Raw genomic sequence first — 19,693 nt, forward strand, 5'->3', positions numbered from 1 at the left:
TGTGAATAATCTCAACTGCTGCATTAGAGGGGACGGAGAGGGAAAAAAAATCAGCCAAATTACGCTTGGTTAATTCAGAGTAACAGATCTGCCCCCAAGTGAATTGGAGGCCTTGAATTAATTCTGTTATGACAAATCAAGATAAACGTTCCCCCTAAATTGCATGCGATTTAATTAATTTTTGAGATCCTCGGGTTTTTTTTTTCTCCTAGCTAATAGTTCACATGCTCCTGTGCTGTCATTGTGCTTGAGTGGGCAGACTTCAAAGTGATATTAAATAACCAACTATTAGATTTACCTAGCACGTCCTATTGGAAAAGTGCCATTTAATTACCTAGCCTGTTCAATTAAAGGGACAGCATTCTCTGAATATAGCAGCTTGCTGTTGATTACCAGGGAAATGAACTCCCTGTCTGGCGGCGCCTCCCTTGCCCAACGCTACTAAGGCCACCCCCTCCACAAACACACCCTCCACCACCAACCACCACCGATCCCGCGCCCTGGCCCCCACCTCTTGCGGCCGCGCACACTGCGGCTGCGGGCGCCACGTGAACCACCCAACCACCCGGGAAAGAGCGAGTGAGGAAAGAAAGCGCGACTAGCTTGCCCGGCTCCTGCCCTGCGCTCGCCCCCTCGTGGGCCCGAGGCCGCTGGCCAACAGTGTGCCTCCACTGAGGCTGTGGGCCGAGCCGGCCCCAGGTCCCAGACCCGGTCCAGGCCAAACGAGAAAAGGCTGGCCCAGGACCACCACTGGTGCCTCTGGCGCGTTTCCTAGCCCTCCCAGGACTTGGAGCCCCACCCGTCATCACTGAACTTCCTCCTCTAGCTGCACTTTCCGAGCCACTTTTTCGGGCCGTATGGGGGTGGAGGAAGAAGGATTTAAAGCAAAAGAAATGGAGTTTCAGAAGCTACTTGGTGGCGCTTGGATTCAGCTGAGAGGCCGGGAGCTAGGAAGGAAAGGGGCAGTTCCAAGGTTCGCCGACTTTTGTAAGGTTTGGGGGGGAGACAGGCGTTGGCCCCTTTAAGATCCACCCTCCCCCTCCTCTTCACCCCCACCCTTGCTTTTTCCCTCCCTCTCTTAGAGGCCAATTTTGTTAATTAAATGTTTTGTTTGCGACGCAGCTCTCATTCATTGCGGACACGTCATTCGGAGCAGATCTAAGCCAGAGACCAGATCTCATTAGATAAAGCCCATCAGAACTAAGAAAATGGAGGAGCCACTAATTAAAGCTTTTAATTGTGCGGATTCGCTGCAGCAAGGCAGACGCTTTATCTGAAATCTTGGAGGGAGAGGAGACCGAAGCGCAGCTCTGCCCAGTGGACACTAGGTCACCCAGGGGAAAGGGGACTGGGGCAAAGCAGTGCTCCCACTACCAATGCCCTCCCCACCAACACACACACACTTCTTCTAGTTCTCCCACAGCATTTTAGCCATATCTAGGTTGTTTTTAAAAAAAAAAAAACACAACCTCCAAGTCAAACAATTTAAAAGCCCTTAATAAATTGCTGTGGTCCCAGCCAGGCTGAATGAATGTACAGCCAAAGGGTCCCCTTCACCTGGCTGCCAGACTCAGCTCCCCAGTGTGGCCCTCACACACACTAGAAAACTCCTCCAACAAGTGTCCTGTGGGCAAATTGGGGAGGAGTACCTGAGAGGAAAAGAGAGGTGCAGACCTCGCCATCTTCCTACCCTTTTGGCATCTTGATGGACAGAGGAAACACTGAAGACTTCAGATTCCTTAAATGGGGTGGGTAAGGGGACTGTTCCAGGCGGGCGGGTGTCAGCTGCTGATGACCCCTGAGCAGAGTCTGAGGCCATCAAGTTTGGTACCGAGTTAGAACTCATCCCTCTGGGCATATCTAAGGTTCACAAGATAGCGGCTAGTTCAAGAGCAAGCCTGGCTCCAGTCTTCAATTTCAGAGGGAAAAAGAAAGGAAGGAGAATAAGGACCCAATTAATTAAGGTTCAGCCTGTACATCCATCCTCCACCGCTCCATTAAGCCACAAGAAAACACCAAATGGGCATTTATATTTGGCCTCAAGTAGAGAGAAAGGAATGGAGTCCCAGGAACCCACTTGCCTAAACTTGTCCTGAGGGAATGCAAGTGGACCCATCTTCTTTTTAATTAGCAGTAATCAGAAGTGAGCATTTTCTGAAGGCACTTGGAGAAGAGATGAATCTGTACCCTCCACCATGTCCGAACAGCACTGTCAATTTTTCCACTTCAAACCACCCTCTTTTCTTACCCCAGTTTTCCTCTCTGTTTAATTACAATACTGTCAAAGCTCATGGCACTGCTTGGAAGGAGGACCAGAAAGTGTTACACTCATGCTCCTGTTGATTTTCAAACATTTACTCCTAAAAAAACATTTAGTGAAATTAATGCTGCCATCTTAATTTAAAAATAAAAGCCCTCTCCCTTCCTACATTTCTTTTACTTGGCTGATTGAGGATGCCCAGCGAGTGGACACAGGGTTGCTTTATTGGAATAACCAAATGTCATTTTACTCCATTTTATACTAATGACATCACTGGAGTGAACATGCATATACTCAGCTCTGAAGAACAGTGGGATCTTTTGCAGGCTTAGACACAGTGAGGGAATCACAATGCAGCTAAATGTTGAACAAAATATCTCATCCACTGACTGATTCACTGCCGTTGAAAAATGACCAAAATGTCCTTCTAATCACTATAAAGAAAATAGTTTAAGAGTAAAAATTTAAATAGAATGCAATTCTTTTTAAAAGTGAGTGGTTCTTGAGCACTTCTGTCTGGAGCACCTCTCTAGTATCAACGGTGTGTGTGGTGGTGTTTTTTTTTTTTTTTTAATTACTGAATGTTGAAACAGAACACCTCCTAGAAGCATTCATGTGCATCAGTCTATCAAACCATTTACTCAAATTAAATGTGTAATCCTTCAAATGCCTCCTTTCAAATTAATGAGTTTAAGTAGCTTGAGTTCACCTGAAAAGATCCTATAGGCACCTGACCTCCTGAATTCTTTCCATTAATTGCACTGAAACTTGTTGGAAAAGACTGCTTACACCAGCGTATGAATGTTCCTATACATTGCTTTAAAACGCAAGATTAGTATATTCTATAGTCTCCTTTCCTAAACCTCTTTTGGGAACCAAGGGTAATGATACAAACGACAACAATAAACCCAAAATCTGAACATTCCTCAATAGAAAAAACGGCAGATTCTATATCACAAACCACACACTAACACAGAGCAGCACAAGCCTCCAAGTAACAATATATGAAAAGAAACATTACCTGTCTTTGGAAATTTTTTTTTGTTATTGTTGTTGTTTCGCTGTAAGAATTGCAAGTCTTTAAAACTGATGGGTAATCAATAGTTCTCACAAGGAGACAGGACACAAAAAGAATGAGTCAGTTTACACTCTATACAAAGTTTAAGGTGTTCATGTAAATATCATAATTAGCCATCACAAGAGCAAATCATTCCTAACTACTCTTTCAAGCCAATCTTTTGTCTCTGAGTTTCAACATACGCCCCTACTTTGTTCTAAGAAAAAAGCTTTGTAACTCTCACTGACATGTTATTTTTAGCAGAGGGTCCAGCTGGGACTGACCACTGAAAATTTTGGTCCCCAGAGTGCCCAACCTTTGCACACCTAGTGGCCCCAGTCCCACCAAATGGGCAGTTGTTTTAACTTAGCAAGGCATTTGCCATTAGTCATTAAAATTTACAAACTTAACACATGCTTCTTGAACCCCTTAAATTCAGCCAACCAGAAGGTTTGAGATGAAGACAATGTACTCTCATAGGAGCCCTGCTCCTTCCCTTAAAACCCTTGGTAACCTTCGGTCTTGCCTTGCTCTGCTTGCCCATCTTGAGAAGGACAGCCAAGTCTTACCTAATGTAGTCATTTCTGCAAAGGATCATGCCGCTCTTGGTGTAACAGGACGTGCCGATGTCACCCAGCTGCGCCTGGCAGCAGGAGCACTTGAGGCACCGGCTATGCCAGTAGCTGTCCATGGCATAGAGCAGAAATCGGTCCGCAATCTTGCCCCCGCAGCCTGCGCACCGCTTCCAGGAGAGGGAGCCGGCCGTCACCGGGGGCGGCTGTGAGCTGCTGCCCGGATTCACCATGGTCTGCAGAGAGCGGGAAGGGGAAAGGGAAAGGCAGAGAAAGACAAAACATGGGCGATGCAAAAGTTAGTAAGCGCAGCGTGAACTACCTATTTCTCCCCCAAACCCGCTGGAAGGAAGCAGCAGGGCAAGGGCGGGAAGGAGGGTGAGGGGGAGAGGGAAGGAGGGAGGATCGCCGGCAGCAGCCGCCTGTTTACTTTTCTCAAGCTTTGTTCTGGGGCCACGAGCTCCTCTCAACTTTCCAGCGCTCGCTGCTGCTGACAATTTCAGCTTGGGTACTGTCAAAACTCTGAGAGCGAGGCTCCGCGGAGCGCTCCACCCCTCACGGCACCTCCTCCCAGCCCCCGCCTCCACCCACCACCCCCGCCTCCAGCAAATGAGGGTCAAACCCACCCACCGCTGCGCCGGCCCGGCCCCTCCCCAGCTCAGGCTGAGCCCGGAGGGTGAGCCGAGGGGGAGTGGGGAGGCGGCCCTAGCTGGAGCCACGTTCCCTCCCGAGCTTTGCCCTGGGAAGTGCAGCTGCAGTTCACAAGTTGGAAATACTTCGGTTTTCTGAAAAGGAAGGAGGGAAGAACCGGCAGAGGGGAGACTGCGTGGTAGTGGGAGGGGAGGTGCGGGAACCAGAGGCGGGGGGTTGGGGGGGTGCGATGGGTAAAGTTGCGAAACTGGTTTTTCGTATTTTAAACAGCACCTTTCACATGCCATTGTGGTGACCGCCATCTCCCATTATTGTTCCAAATCTCATTTCATTTTGAAGATCAATGAGTGTTTTCTCTGGGTTTTCAGGACACAGGCAAGAATAATAGATCATTGAACTTTAGGATGCCTGTTAACTTCCTATATAAACACTCTCCACTTTGGTCTCACTAATCTGCCCTTGATCAGCAATTTAAATGCTAAAGCTTTGTTCCCCCAAAAGAGGGGGGACAGTTTACAGATATGTGAAAAGCCACTATGAAAGGATGCACAATTCGAGCCAGTCCTGCTGTCACCAAAACTGCTTTTAAAAATTCCCCACTCCTTCTAATGAATGTCATAAGAGAAGCAACTGGGGTATAATATAGGAATCAATTTATAAAGCTTAGCCTAAACCGATTAATTTGTTGCCTCCAATGCGGAGTCCAATAAAGTCCTAGTGTTCCTCCAGTCACTTATTCTATAAAAAGATCAAGTTATTTACTGCCAATTAAGCAGCCTGTTTTGTCTTTGTCCTCTGTAAGCCGAGAGTGTGGGCTCCCCCCGAGGCTCCCAGCTATCTGCACAAGACATTCAGCTGATACCTCAGAAGGGAGAGGGCGAACTTTGCCTGTCCCCGGCCCAACTTCACTGCTGGGGGGGGGGGGGGGGGCAAAGGGAAGGGAACGAAGCAAGGACTAGGGCTTCTTAAATAAGCCGATTTTAAACACATTTCCTCCGAAAGAGTCCCGGAACGTGTGTCCAGAGACCGCACAATAAACCAGAATAAGAACTGCACCAATTAAGCTGTAACAAAACCCTGAGACTTTGGAAACAAGACCACTCTAAAACCCATTAGCATTGCATTTACCCGAATGCATCATACCTTTATGTAAATTGATTTATCTGATGCATTTACTCGAGGAATTGCTTTTTGTTACAATTTCAGCCCTAACCCAAATGAATCTGCATTTCCTGCCCTAGGTCTTTAAACTGTTTCCCCCAACGTTTTAATCGCTCCGAATTCCTTTTTAAAAGGGAAGAGGGAGGGAGGAGATTCCAAGCTCTTCCCCGCCCCCATCTTTGGTGAGAGGTAAATATATATGTATATTTTTTGAAAAGGAAACATTACACTGAGAAAAGCATCCAGTAACCCCATTAGCTAAAGCTCTTAAGGACAAGCAATACCTTAATGCTGATTAAATCTAAAAGAGATGAATCAAGAGGACTGACCAGAAACTGACTCCCCTGATAACTAAGGACGGGCCCTCATCAAGTTTCATTTAGAGTTGGAAAAAAAAAAAAGCTTTTAAGTTAAATAGGCTTATACTCTAGTAATTACATAGCCAAGCAATTTAGGTCCTGGGATAGTCAGTGAAATAGAAAGCAGAACTGGCAGCTAGAGGCAAAATCTGCCCCCCTTTAACAACGTCTCTGGTGTTTTTTAATGGAGACCAAGGGAGGGACAAACGTAGTGCTGGCAATTTGTAGTGTAAAAATGGATGCTTAATTCATGTCTTGATTTTAATTAGGTGATTCACCGGATTTCTCCTGGATTGGAACAAAAGACTTACAAACCAAGAGGAATTATTTTTAAAGACCCAGCAATACCGAGTCCTTCCCACTTAGATGCTCTCTGCCACTGTTTCAAAAATAGTGTTTACTAGAAGCGGAGGGGGGGGGGGGGTCTTGACTATTTCCCTCACACTACTTCTCATACTTAAACCCTCCTTTCAGCACCCGCTGCCTTCCCCTAGGAACCGAAAATCTCCCCACCCCCTTCAAGGTCCTCACCCGCCCCCGTCTCCGAGAACCCTTTTGTAAGCAGGAACCGCTACAAAGCTGGCGGCCCGGAGCTGCCCTCCGTGCTAGCTCGCAGGCCGGCCTCGGTAGTTTCAGACTCGCGCATTATCCAAGCCAATGTATTGTTTACTTGCAATTTGGGACGGTCAAGGGAAGGAAGCCGCAGAAAACAGCACCGGTCCCCAACGGTCCCCTCCTCCCCTGCTACCCCCCCGCCCGCAGTTCCCCAGCGGTCCCCTTACCTGCTTTTCCCCTATATTGCAATATTGCGAGAGGCGGCGGCGGCGAAATGCGAGCGAAGCCGCTCGGCTTCCAAGGAAGGGGTGCCTTGGCTGGTGGGAGGGGGAGTTCTCGCAGAAGCAGGAAAGGGGAGGAGGGGGCTACGGGCTGGGATTTTTTTTTTTAACGCGTTGCTCTGATGCTGGGTTGGGGGGCTCCGCGTAAGTGGCAGGCGGCCGAGAGCAGAAGTGTCAGTCTCAGTCCGCGTCCTCTGCCTCCAGCTCCGCGCGAGCAGCGGCAGGAGCCCTCGGCCCGCGCGGCGCGGCTTCAGGCGCGGCGCAGCGGCAGCAACTGCTGCAATCGCTGCTGCAAGTTTGGCAATGTGGCTTCACTTTGTAGATTTCCCCCGCCCGGCGGCCCCGGCCCCCGCCCCCGCCCGCGCTCCTCCCGCTCCTCCTCCTCCACCGCCTTCCTCCCTCCCGCGCGCTCGCTCGCTCGCTCCGGGCTGGCGGCAGAGACCGCACGGCCGAGCTTCCTGCACCTCCGGCCGGGGAGCAGCCGCAGAAACAACAGCCCCCGGAGCGGCGGTGACGGCGGGCGGGCGCGCCGGAGAAACAGACAGCTGCGACCGGCCCGGACCAGCGCGCGGGAGCCTGCGCCGCTGCCGGGGCTGTTGCTGGAGCAGCTCCTGCCCGGCTTGTAGGCGGCGGCGGCGGCGGCGGCGCTGGCCTGCAGCCGGCTCACTCGCTCCCTCCGCGGCTCTTACACATGTGTTACTGACAGAGCAAAATCCCAACTACTCCCCGGCTCTGCCGCCGACGTCAGCGACCCTCAGCCACTGGGCGGCCGGATTGTTCAGGCGGAATAATAAAACCTGCCAATCCGGAGAAGGACAAAGGGATGCCTGAAACGAGACTCTGGAGGCGGGGGAGAGAGCGAGGCTGTCGAGTGGGCCGAGGATGGCGAAGGGGAGGGCTAGAATCAAGTGGGCACCGGTGACCGGACCTGGGACCCAGTCGGGGCCGTTCCGCTGCCCCGGATAGAAAGCGGAGGCGCGGGGTGCGGCACCTGCCTTCTAAGCGTGCGGGAGACCTTCTGAACCCGCATCCGTGCGCCCCTTGGGAAATGACCTCTTAAGCGTAGGTGAGACCCATAGGAAACTTATTTCACATCGTTCTCAGAAATGGGTCTTTCCTGTTTGGGAAGTCTTCCCAAAAATCTTGCGGCGGTGGACTACACACACAACACACACACACACACACACACACACACACACACACACACACACACACACACACACACACACAGGTGTTTTAAAAAAATGCTGATGGACATTTATGAACCTCAGTGGAAGTTTACTTAACACGGGAAACCCAGTAAGGGCACCAATAGATCCTAAACACTCCTTGCTTACCCTCCTCTCCCCATAAACCTGAGCATAAACCAAATGCCTAGTAGGTACTTCATAGATATTTGTCAGTTGTTGGTGATAAGATCACAATCCTTACTTTCGAAGTTGAGGAAAGCTTAGGCAAGAAGGTGGATATCCTCCTCTATCCACCCCGCTGTGGAGGATATTCCTCCGAATTCCTCATAGCCCTCAAAAGCAATAGAAGTAATTGCAAAATTCGCAATCTCACAGCCGCTGGAGAGTAAGAAAGGTCACGTCCAGCATAAATCAAGTTGTAAGGAATGCTTTTAGGGTGCTAGCCTCAGAGATTCTTTCCAGGGCCAAAGCTCAGCCTAGATGCTTGAATACCTAGTCATTCAACTTTATCTCCTCTGCCAAATAATAGGTTTAATAAATCTCTGATCTGAGGCTAATATTAGGTCTGATTATTATTATTAAGTTCCAGAGAGATTTTTCTGGTGGAAATTATGAAAGTGCAAAGCCCTTCTGCTAAGTATCATTAAGTAAAACCAGCCTTGCGGGACAAGTTTTCATACTGTATTACACTCAGCACAGCTAGATGAAGGAAAGGAACCTGCAGGAGAATTTGGCTAGACAATACAGATGTTAAACATCTATGGTTTTTGTGTCTGTGTGGGGATTTCTGTCTTTCCAACCATCAACTAAAGCTGCAAAAGAAACAATAATCTTTGCCTAAAACGTCGAGGAGAGGGCATTTTAAATGCCGTGGTGAATACTCATTTCTTTATTCTCTAGTACTAGCACCTCAAAATTAAATGACTCAATTTTACTGATTGGTATTTAAACTTACATTTTTATGATCAAGTGCATGTATGAAAAACATTTTCTAAAAAAATTATTGAAACTACAATAGTAATTAAAATCTCCTGTACAGAAAACAGCTGCAGATGGGTGTGATTAAAGAAGGCCAACTTAAAAAGACATAATCCTTGAAGGTTAGTAAAGGAAACTAAATTAGGAAAGGACCCCCAAAAACAAATAATGCACACATTTTGATTCCCTGGTTGAGCTTCAATTTGTTAGTATTTTATAATAATCAAAAAGAGATGACACAAGATGTCAGTGGGCTACTATGAAGTTATGATTTGTCATGTACAAATATATTTCCTTCTCTGAGCATTAATATTATTATCTACAAGTGGGGGAATTAAGTAAATTGATCTTTTTTTCCCAAAATGATTTTCCTAAATAGAACACATAGTATATTTTTCTGTAATAAAGTGTGGTAATTTAGGTATTTCCTGAAGTATGTATGCTAAAATAAAATCTTTATTTTAAAAGGAAATGTTGGAAATTTAACCAGGCACATGCTCAGAGATCATGGAGTGAGTCCCCAAAGGATCCATGTAGTTTCTATGAAAGGAGAGAAGAGAACTATGGATAAAACTTTGAATATAGGACTGTAGGCTAGGAGGGGCCTAGAAGGTGATTTTAGTGTTAGTGTTATTCTGTGTGTAGTGAAGTCTTTACATACGTTCCAGTAGGTTAGAGTGGATGGAAGTATATTACCAGAGATCTTTATTTGCTGATGTTGTGGTTATAGAAATAGAAAAGTAATAATGGCTCACAGTCTCTCTTCAGAGAGGTAGGGAGTAAATACATTCACTGTAATCACAAGTCAGGTGTACTTTAACCACAGCGCCACCACTGGGTAATTTTTATTTCTGCATTCTTTGCATTTTGCCATCCATCCTCTTCTGAACAGCAAGAGTTGTGGTCTGAAAGTCAGTGCCTACTTGAATGAAAAGCAATGCCAATCTTTTTTTCTCACAAATGCTAAACTCACAAAAACTGTGTAAACACAGACAAGTTCACTATGGGTAAGGGATTTCTCTGTTCAGGTATTCTTCAAACAAATATAAAACTGTTCAAATGAATAATCCTGGTGTAAAGTAAAATTAACTGAATTCAAATAATATTTTACCCAGTAGTTATATTTTGCCCAGTAGTTCAAGAAAACTGACCTCATACATTCATCATTCATCCTACTTACCTACAATAAGAGATAAGAGTACAGTGCTTTGGAAAATAAAGAGAAATTCAAATTGTTTCTTTCTTGAACCTTAAAGGTAGAAATTATGTTGATTCCTAGATCAAGACATTTCTCCTAATCGCCCCCAAATTATATGTACACATCTTTCTCTTCCCATTTAAGTCCTTCAATCATAATCATGTTTCCATTCCGCAGGTGGCGGTTGCCTAAAACCTCCCATCCACATTCAGAGGTTCCACACAGACTCACGTTGCCTTCCATACCTTGAGAACAGCCACACTATTTGATGCTGACATGGCAACCTCTAAGACGAAGTGCCCCAGCTCTTTCTCAAGGAAAAATATTTTATCTTTTTAAAGTCAATGCAAAACTGGTTTTAAAGGCAGTCTTTTTTAGGAAGGAAATTTAAAAATAAATAAATAAAAAATAAAGCCACCTACCTTTATTGCTGCCATCACAAAGATGCTATGAAATCTAAAGTTTCAGCCAGGGTGAATCCAGAAAGCTTGAGTCTAGGGCAGCAATTCCAAAATGTTAAAGAGTGGAGAGAAGAACAGGGAATGGTAGTTACCTCACCAAAAGCTGTAATGAGAAAACCCAAAGAGGAGGAATGGCAATTAGGTCCCCACCAGTTTTGTGTGATGTTTTTCTTGGTGTGTGGTGTCTACTGCACAATGAGTAGAGCCAGGGAGACTGTGGCAGCATTTAAGGATAGGGGCCTAGAGCAAATTCAATATATCTAAAAAACTGCAAAACCAAGAACCATATCCTGGTTTTAAATATTGATAATATTACTTTTAATTTACTGACTGCCTTTTGTTAGTATTTCTTAAAATGCTTACAAATACCTTACTAAATCTAACATGTGACAAAGAGTTAGGTAGTTGCCATATTATAACATTCTTGTTTTCTTCTTTTTAAGCAATTCAAATGTCTGTATTTGGTAAATGTCCCACCAAACTATATTAATCAGTATTTAAGGAGTTCTATACTAACCTCTCTTTTACAGGGTAATATAAAAGCATAGTGAAGTTGATTTTACTGCAGTAAAATAATTAGAAGACCACTGAGGGGAAAAAGTATTGATATTGTTGTAGTAAGAAATATAATTTAAAGATGTAGATATTTCTTTTTATTATTCTATTTGATTAGACTATTTGAAACTCTTGGAGATGATGGGAGAGTTGAAAAAGATGACAGCAAAGAAGGAAATACATCTGTGACAATTATTTTGCCTGATGTAGCAAGACTACATGTTACAGTGGCAAGAAATGACTCACTTTCTTTATATATGTTTTTTTTCAGGTAGGAACAGGACTTTAAAAATCCCCCTGATCTGCCTTAGAGCTATCAGTAAATCTTGATATATGAATATGATTCATACTGATGATGATATCATACAAAAAATTATTTGGCTCATTGATACTACTACTCCTAGGACCGAGTTCTGTCAACAATATTCAAGCACAAGTGATATTCTACATATAGTATTGCAAATATATAAGGCTATATACATAACTATATATGCATTCATTAGGGTCTTCTGAATAACCTAGTGGGTTGACAGCAATGCCTATTAAATTTGAATTACATTTTGTTATGGATAAATTTAATTTTGTAATAGTTACAAGGAGGGTATGTGAATGACTGGGCCATTTGTATATATGTGAGGTGGTTATTACTAAAAATATGTATTAAAATTATAAATCCAGTAGAAAAATAGCAATTCCATTTAACATTAATTACAGTTCACATCCAAGATGATGGAAATGAGTGTTTATTGACAGAGAAACTAAAGCATTAAAGCATAATTCATCCCTTATGTTCCCACTAATTGTTCCTAGTAAAAAAAAAGCTAATAATTCAGAAATTTTAAGTGCCCCAAACCACAGCTTCTTTAGTTGGTGTCACTTTTCATTATAGTATTCATATAATTGAACATATTCTCTATGTAGAACTGCAATAAAATAATATTTTTAAAGTATAATACTGGTCTCTATTTGCTCAGAAGAAAGTTGCTGAAAATATGATAATATTCATTCATCTAATTGTAATGAATGACCCTGGTGGAATTAGGGGAGTTCAATCCATAACTGTCCATAGACATGAAAAACATGCATTTCTACTCTATACAGTGCTATAAATTTTTTAGAATAAAAAGAACAACCAGATATGGATTTTTTTAAATAATAAAATTGGATAACTCAATTGACTAAAATGTGTTCCCTCCACACAGAGGTACACATTATAACGTCATCATTTATATTTCTCAACATAAATCAAATTTCATAACAAAATTGTTTTTGATGAATCACCACCTCTTTTTCTAGCTTCAAAACATTCTGACAGAGAAAGCCAATTTGTCGATTTCTCTATATGATAAGAAATCACTGAAAATATATTTAAGACTTTTAGTTTAAGGTGATAATTTGGGGGGTTCCTTTATATATATATATATTTTTTTCAAATGAAGCTGTTTTAAACTTGGGAAACCAGCTCAAGAATAAAATAGACTTTCTTTTCAGTGTTTTTTCCGAGCCATCTGTGGTGCTCTCTGACAATGAATCAGGAGGCCAGGAGAAATCTTTGCAGAATAATACTCTGGAAACAATTTGCTTCAAAGAAAGAATGAAAACTTAAACAACACTACCTTTGTACATGTTTGTTCTAATTAGAGGGTTAAAACACCCAAGCATTGTACCCAGATGCCTCTCTCTGTCCTGTTTTTATTGCTTTTCTTCAGTGAGATAACATTTAGCACTGCATTGAAATTCCTACTTGCTGCTTGTGTCCAGTAGTAAATCCTGGCACATTATTAGAATATCTGCCTGTTATCAGCCCAGTCAGGGAATGAATTATTGACTATAACTCATTGCTGGGAAGACTACGTATGACACTCCAGTGAAGTTTTGATAATTTCTAGAAGTCATGGTAATTTATGGAAGGGGGTTTTGATTGATCTCCCACCACCTATTTTGCACCTATCACTAAATAGGACACATATTGATGGCCTACTTGAACTACATTAACAATATGGGGAATTCACAGCTTAAGTATTTTTTCCAGTACAATTCCTATTAAAACAGTAACTCAGTTTCTATTAATTTTCTTCTGGGTGGTTTACCCATGGGTGTGGAGAATCACAGACCTAGACTATCGAATGCATAGTTTCACTATTCTAATAATTATTTAAATATATTCCTCATTTGCAGTTGTACCAGCCTTTTGGAAAGGAAGCCCTCAAACATTTGGAACAGATGAAGGTGGAGCAAAATGTATATGGAAAGATTTTACAGAGTGTCTCCAAGTGTTAGGAGACAGCTGATAGAAGAGAATTTTTTAAATTAACAGATAGTAAGCAAGTTAATTGTCATTTGAAAGAATGTTTGTAATATATTTGATATAAAACTGACAGATACCATTTAATGTGATATCGCTGTCGCTTTAAAGTCCATTTGTCAGAAAATTAAATAATAACCACTAACAATCACAACTTCCTTTTAATTTAGGTTTATTTTCTTCCTGTCTCATTTTTGCTACAATCTCCAAATTCAATTATTTCTCAGTGTAAACCCAACTTACTAGACAAATGTTTCCTTTATTTCTTTACTGAGTTTTCATCATCACAATTTCATTATTGTTTTATTTACCACAATTGTTTCCCAGAAAAATAACCCATATTTTAAACAATTAATATATACCATGCAATATAACAAATCATATAAATAATAATTCAAAGTTTAATGGTTATTTCCTAGGTGACATTTAAAGCATGTCTAGATTTCTAGCAATTCCAACTCATACCCAAGTACTATTTAGTAATCTGATAGAAAAATAACGGTGTCTCTTTTGCCAGCACCATCAAGCAGGCAAGACTGGGGGTGGGTAACTCAACTGAACACTTGGCTTAAAAAAAAATTCTTTCTTCATTTTATCTTAATTTAGTAGCTTCTAGCAGTCATATAAACAATCTTAAAATTAAAAGATAATGTTAATGGAAGAGTCTGTTGTCATAGGATAATGGTTTCCTGCTGCTAGATTAATGCAGTGGCAATAATACTGGCGCATTTATTGAAAATAAAAGGGAAGACAAAGCCAGGAGAGATTTATTTTTAAAGCAGGTGTCATGGATCCTAGACACTGTTGTGTTACAATTATTTTGCTTCAATTTTGCCAAATGACTGGTAGAGAATGATCTCCTTTCCTGATGGATAGGAGGGTGGCAGACTGACGTGGGCTGGTACCCCCGTGACTAAAGAGTACATTGTTTCTTACTAGAGGAACAGACCTGTGGCTCTTCCAATCAGAAAGCACCTTCTAAAGACTGTGCCATTTAGGAGAACAAACACCAAAAATTCACAAATAAATGTGTCCTTGAAAAAAACCCACAAACATCTACTTAACACTGTTATCTGTTATTCTAGAAACATTACTAAGCCCCCCACATTGGTTCCCCAAACATATAACAAGCCCTAGCAATGGCCTACAGGACAAAGCTCTGTCCATGGATGTGAGCCAATGTAACCAAATATCCTGGACTTATTTCTTTGAATACATATGATAATTTTGGACCAAGTAATAGACTTCTCCAGGGGGCAGCCTCACAGGAATGCTGTGGTAGTTAGAATTCTAAGATGTCCCTAAGATTCCCACTGCCTGGTATGCATAGCATGAACGATTCCTTCTCCTTGAATGTAGGTGGGCCTGACTTAATCAGGTGAGCCCTTTTAAAAGAGAATCTACAGGTCAGGGATGGAAGAAGTCAAAAAGATTCGAAGTTGTGGAAGATAATTCTCCTATTGGTCTAGAAGGAACAAACTGCCATATGGGAGAGACGTCATGGAGGAGACATACAGCAAGGCCTTAAAGATAACCTCTAGGAGCTGAGAGCAGACCCCAGTGAACAACTGGGACCTCGGGAGATAGGGACCTCAGTCCTAGAGCTGTAAGGACATGGATCATGCCAACAACCAGTGAGCTTGGAAGAGGACCTTGAACCTCAGAGGAGATGTCAGTCCTGGCTGACGCCTTGATTTCAGCCCTGTGAGACACTGAGCAGAGAGTTCAGCTATGCAATACCTGAACTTCTCAACTACAGAAACTCTGAGATAATACTTGGCTATTTTTTAAGCCACTAACTTTATAGTAATTTGTTATGCAACACTAGAAAACTGAAACCAGTACTGTGAGAAAAAGCCAAATTCCCTGTAGTCTGAATTCTTCCATTTGCTCCTTATTGTCCCATCCCACACCCTAGCAGAGCCCGGAGCAAAAAACTGGAGTGTCCTCACTCCAATCACGGTGTGTTTCAATTAGGATTTGAGCTTATAAACAACAAGAACCAATAACTAACTTATGCACAAGGGAGTATACACAAAGATATAAGGGCTTCTAGAATTAACAAAAGACCTGAGGACCAGTCTGGGAAAAAGCAAGAACAGAAGAGCTCCAAAGAGTGAAGAAGTAAGAATTTCAGCAGTGGGATTTTAGCAGGACAAGGTGATTAGTGTGGTGTTGCCTGTACAATGACCTCCAACTATTCCCATCCTTGGGCCACCCAGTGAAATTGCAAAATCCCTAAATAGAGCTTCCTGCTTATTGGGCACTCTCAGTCATATGCCTGCCTTCTTAACAAGAAGAAGGAGCAGACTCTTAAACTTCCATAGTGAGCAAGTCCTGGCAGTGCCCTCCCACCGAGAATTGATAGAGTTGGAGAAAGGCAATACCCCAAAGGAAACAGATACAAAACAATTTTTAAAAAGTGACAAATGCCAAATGTCAGCCCAAATGTATGTGACTAGTGGGTGAAAGCTAGAATCATGGAGGAGGGTCAACAGAAAGCCCACCAGGCAAGCACATCCAACACACATGTCATAAAGAAGGGACAGTGGGCCCACAGGAGATCTCCTACTGAGCCCGAGGAACAGACTGCTGCAGCACGTGGGGGCATCTGAGCACATTCCAGACCCAAGAGTACAACTGGCTTGCTACAGGCCCTGCTCCTGGGTGGACTAGACCAGCATAGAACAGCCAGAATGAGATAGATTTCTACCTCTTTTATTGCCTGATATTCATCGGTTCCTTACTGTCACCCTATCGTAAATTCCATCTTTCTCACCTCTTGGGATGATAAGTATCTATGACTCTTTTAGAGGGCAGGGCCGGAGGGTGTTACTTACACGTGTCAGAGTTACTATGACCAAATGTTTAGGAGGGCAGTGGTAGAACTGGCCTGCTAGACCCAAGGCACTGAAAGACCCGTATCAATTGTCTTACAGAAAAAGATTCATAGTTTTCTTTGTTTTTATTTTTACCTCCATGACAATTTTGCTATCTTCTGTTCATTTGTTTAGTTAGAAAACATTTATTGAGCACCTACTATGTCCCAGCCAGTGTTCAGTGTGGTGGAGGTAGAGCAGCAGAGAAAGCGAAGCCCCTGCCCTGGTGGTGTCTATACATTATTGTATGTTAGTTAAATGATGGTACCTGCTATGAAGAAGAACGAAGCAGGATGAAAGTGAGAGGGAGCTGTGGGCCCCAATGGAATGCATCTGGTGATAGATAACAATTTTACGTAGGTGAATCAGGGTTACATTTGTGCAGAGACCTAAAGGAAGTAAAGGGGCCCTGAATCTGAAGAAAGGGAATTTCAGGAAGAAGGCTCTGCAGTACAAATGCCCTAAGGAGATATGTACTGGGTGTAGTTTAAAGGCTGGAAGGAGGCCCGGTGGTCTAGGGGTAGTAGATCCCACTACGGAGAAGATGAGATCAGAGTTTACATTGGGGCAAATAAGGACTTGGGCCTTTACCTGGGTTGGGAAGGGACACTGTTACAGGACTCTGAGCAGAAAAGAGATAGAATCTGATTTACATTTTAAAAAGCATTACTGCTGTTTCTGTGCTGAGAACAAACTACAGATGAATTAAGTCAAAACAAAAGGGACCTCCAGACAGGAGGTCCTGGCAGTTATCAAACAAGGGGTGAGGGTGGCTAGAACCACAGTGATAGCAACAGGGAAGTAAAAGGTGATTGGATTTTGGATGTATTTTGAATATGTGAGGCAGATAAAACCATGGTTTCTATTTCAAAATTTCCATTGGTGAGTTCATGTGCCTTTGACAGTTCTTTTGGGTTTTTGTGTGTCCTGACAACTTTAAATTCCCTTCTGCTTCCAAGAAGCTGGGCAGGACAACACCGCAGACAGTGTCCTCTCCCCCACATTATTCCCCTTCCCACTGCTGAGTTTATGTCCAAAATAACCACAGTATTGTCTTTCACTCACACCTTTCCATTTTAATTCAGCTGGAGGAACTAACAATACTGGACTTCTCAGTGTGTGATAGACCCCAGGCTAGGTTCTCTCCATAGAGCAACTCCTTTAATCTTATTCACAGCCTAGTATAACAGGTATCATCGCCTCCATTCTAAAATGGAAGAAACTCGGATCATAAAAGTGATTGCTCAAGATCAGTGTCAAAGCTAAGATTCAGAACTTGGAATCCTACAAAGCTTTTCAGGTTGAAGAAACCTTTCTCAGTCCATTCCTATGTGCTAATAAATCAGTATATGGGCTTCGTTTCATAGGTTTGTGCATCCTTAGCTTCTGAACCCGTGGTCTCAACCATAGATGATTTTATCCCTAAGTAGACATTTGGCAAAGTCTGGAGACATTTTCAGTTGTCACAACTAGGAGTCAGGGATTGCTCTGGCCTGAATGGGGATGGCCAGGGATGCTCCTAAACGGAATATCAGAAAGTCCCCGGCAATGAAGGATTATCCTACCCAAATATCAATAGTGCTGAGGCTGACCAACCCTATTTTAAAACACTGTTAAATAATTGGCCTGTCATAATAAAAGTAACACCAGTTATAAAATTTTTCTTAATAATCTTTTCATTAAGATGCCCTAAAAATTGAAGTTTCTGTAGTTGGAACAATTTCAGTATGTTGGTTGGGGTAAGACTTACAGCCATACAGGGAAGTTTTACCCAATATGTCCTATGGCACAATGCTCAGTGCATATAAGTTTTTGAGCTTATATTTAAAAAAAAAATTAGCCCTGGCTGGTGTGGCTCAGTGGATTGAGTGCCAGCCTGTGATCTGAAAGGTCACCAGTTCAATTCCCAGTCAGGGGACATGGCTGGGTTGTGGGCCAGGTCCCCAGTTTGGGGCATGTGAAAAGCAACTGATTGATATATCTCTCACACAATGATGTTTCTCTCTCTCTCTCTTTCTTCCTCCCTTCCTCTCTCTCTAAACATAATTAAATAAAATATTTTAAAAATAAAATAATAAATGAATAAATAAATAAATAAGATACCTGGAGTGAAGTGAGAAGGTTAGTGGCCCCAAAGTACAAAAGCAAAGCTGCAAAAATTAAAATAACTAAATGTCCAAGTAAATGTCCATAAAGGTGACTTGGTTAACTTGACACTTGCAGTATAATTTAATTCACTTATAAGTACACTTAAATTATATTTATTGTGGGTTGTGTTTAATGTGATGTTGGTAGATATTCAGTAAGTAAGATTTTCTAGGCTTTCAGAAGTCTGATCCTAGCCCTGCAGTCATCCTTTTATAGTGACATCGGGGAACCGGCAAGACTGTACCCGGACAAAGTGTGGTTCTGAGTTGTCAGATTTGCAGGAAGCACATTTCAAGCAGCAGAAACAGCAATTGCAAAGGCTCCGGGGTGGAAATAAGCTTGGTACACCCACTGTAAGCTGGCATTGCTAGAGTGGAGTGATAAGGACAGAATGTGTAACAGACGATGTTAGAGAGAGACAGAGCCATTAGATTTTAATCTGAGCCCAACGGGAAGCTATCGGAGAATGTTAAGCAGAGTGATGTCATAATCAGACTTTTTAAAAACTGGCTGGCCCTTGGGGAAGATTTGATGAAAGAGATGTATGGCAAAATTGCTACAAGCTAACCCTGGGATACAGTCTCTCCTTTCTCTTAGAAATAGAACCCCAAATTAAGTTGTGCATATTGCTGCCTAAAATAAAAGACTTTATTTCTCAAACTTCCCTTGCAGCTCATTAACCATGTGACTAACTTGCGGCCAATAAATATGTACAGGACTTTTAGGAAAGTGCTTAAAAAGAATTGATTCAGCTGGGCAGGACCCTTTTTTTGCCCTCCATATTTCCTCTTTCCTTGGACCTAAAATGTGGACCCAATGGCTAAAGTTCCACCAGGAGATAACCTTGAGGATGGAAACAGTGTACCAGGATGAAGGCTTTTTACTGAGACGGTGGAGCACAAAGATAGAGCCCTGGTGAGAGGTGGGCTCCTGGTGACACTATGAAGTTGCTGAAACAGTGCTGGAAGCTGGAATAGTTACTTCCAAACTTGCGTGAGAAATAATCTTACCTTGTTTAGACCACTCTTAATTTTTCAAATATAGAGTTGGAATCAGTTCTATCTGACACAAGGCTCAAACGTA

At 42.8% G+C, this 19,693-nt stretch overlaps 1 protein-coding gene across 2 annotated transcripts in view; it reads right to left on the reverse strand.

The window, feature by feature from the left end:
* Positions 1 to 7,218, reverse strand: part of LMO4 (LIM domain only 4) — a 16,774-nt gene extending 9,556 nt beyond the window's left edge. Inside the window, exons 1-2 of one of the 2 annotated variants that reach the window (XM_045835352.1) lie at positions 6,843 to 7,218; positions 3,887 to 4,125 (exon numbers count right to left, since the gene is read on the reverse strand). In XM_045835352.1, the coding sequence (XP_045691308.1) occupies positions 3,887 to 4,122 (236 nt within the window). In that variant the 5' untranslated portion in view covers positions 4,123 to 4,125; positions 6,843 to 7,218. Of the gene's footprint in view, positions 1 to 3,886; positions 4,126 to 4,319; positions 4,465 to 6,842 lie in introns of those variants that run through there. The other variant, XM_045835353.1, reaches the window with a different exon arrangement.
* Between the last annotated feature and the right edge of the window lie 12,475 nt (positions 7,219 to 19,693).

This window comes from Phyllostomus hastatus, unplaced genomic scaffold (assembly GCF_019186645.2).
Source record: "Phyllostomus hastatus isolate PE091 unplaced genomic scaffold, TTU_PhHast_1.1 phas_contig_209, whole genome shotgun sequence".
In the NCBI taxonomy this organism is placed as follows: domain Eukaryota; kingdom Metazoa; phylum Chordata; class Mammalia; order Chiroptera; family Phyllostomidae; genus Phyllostomus; species Phyllostomus hastatus.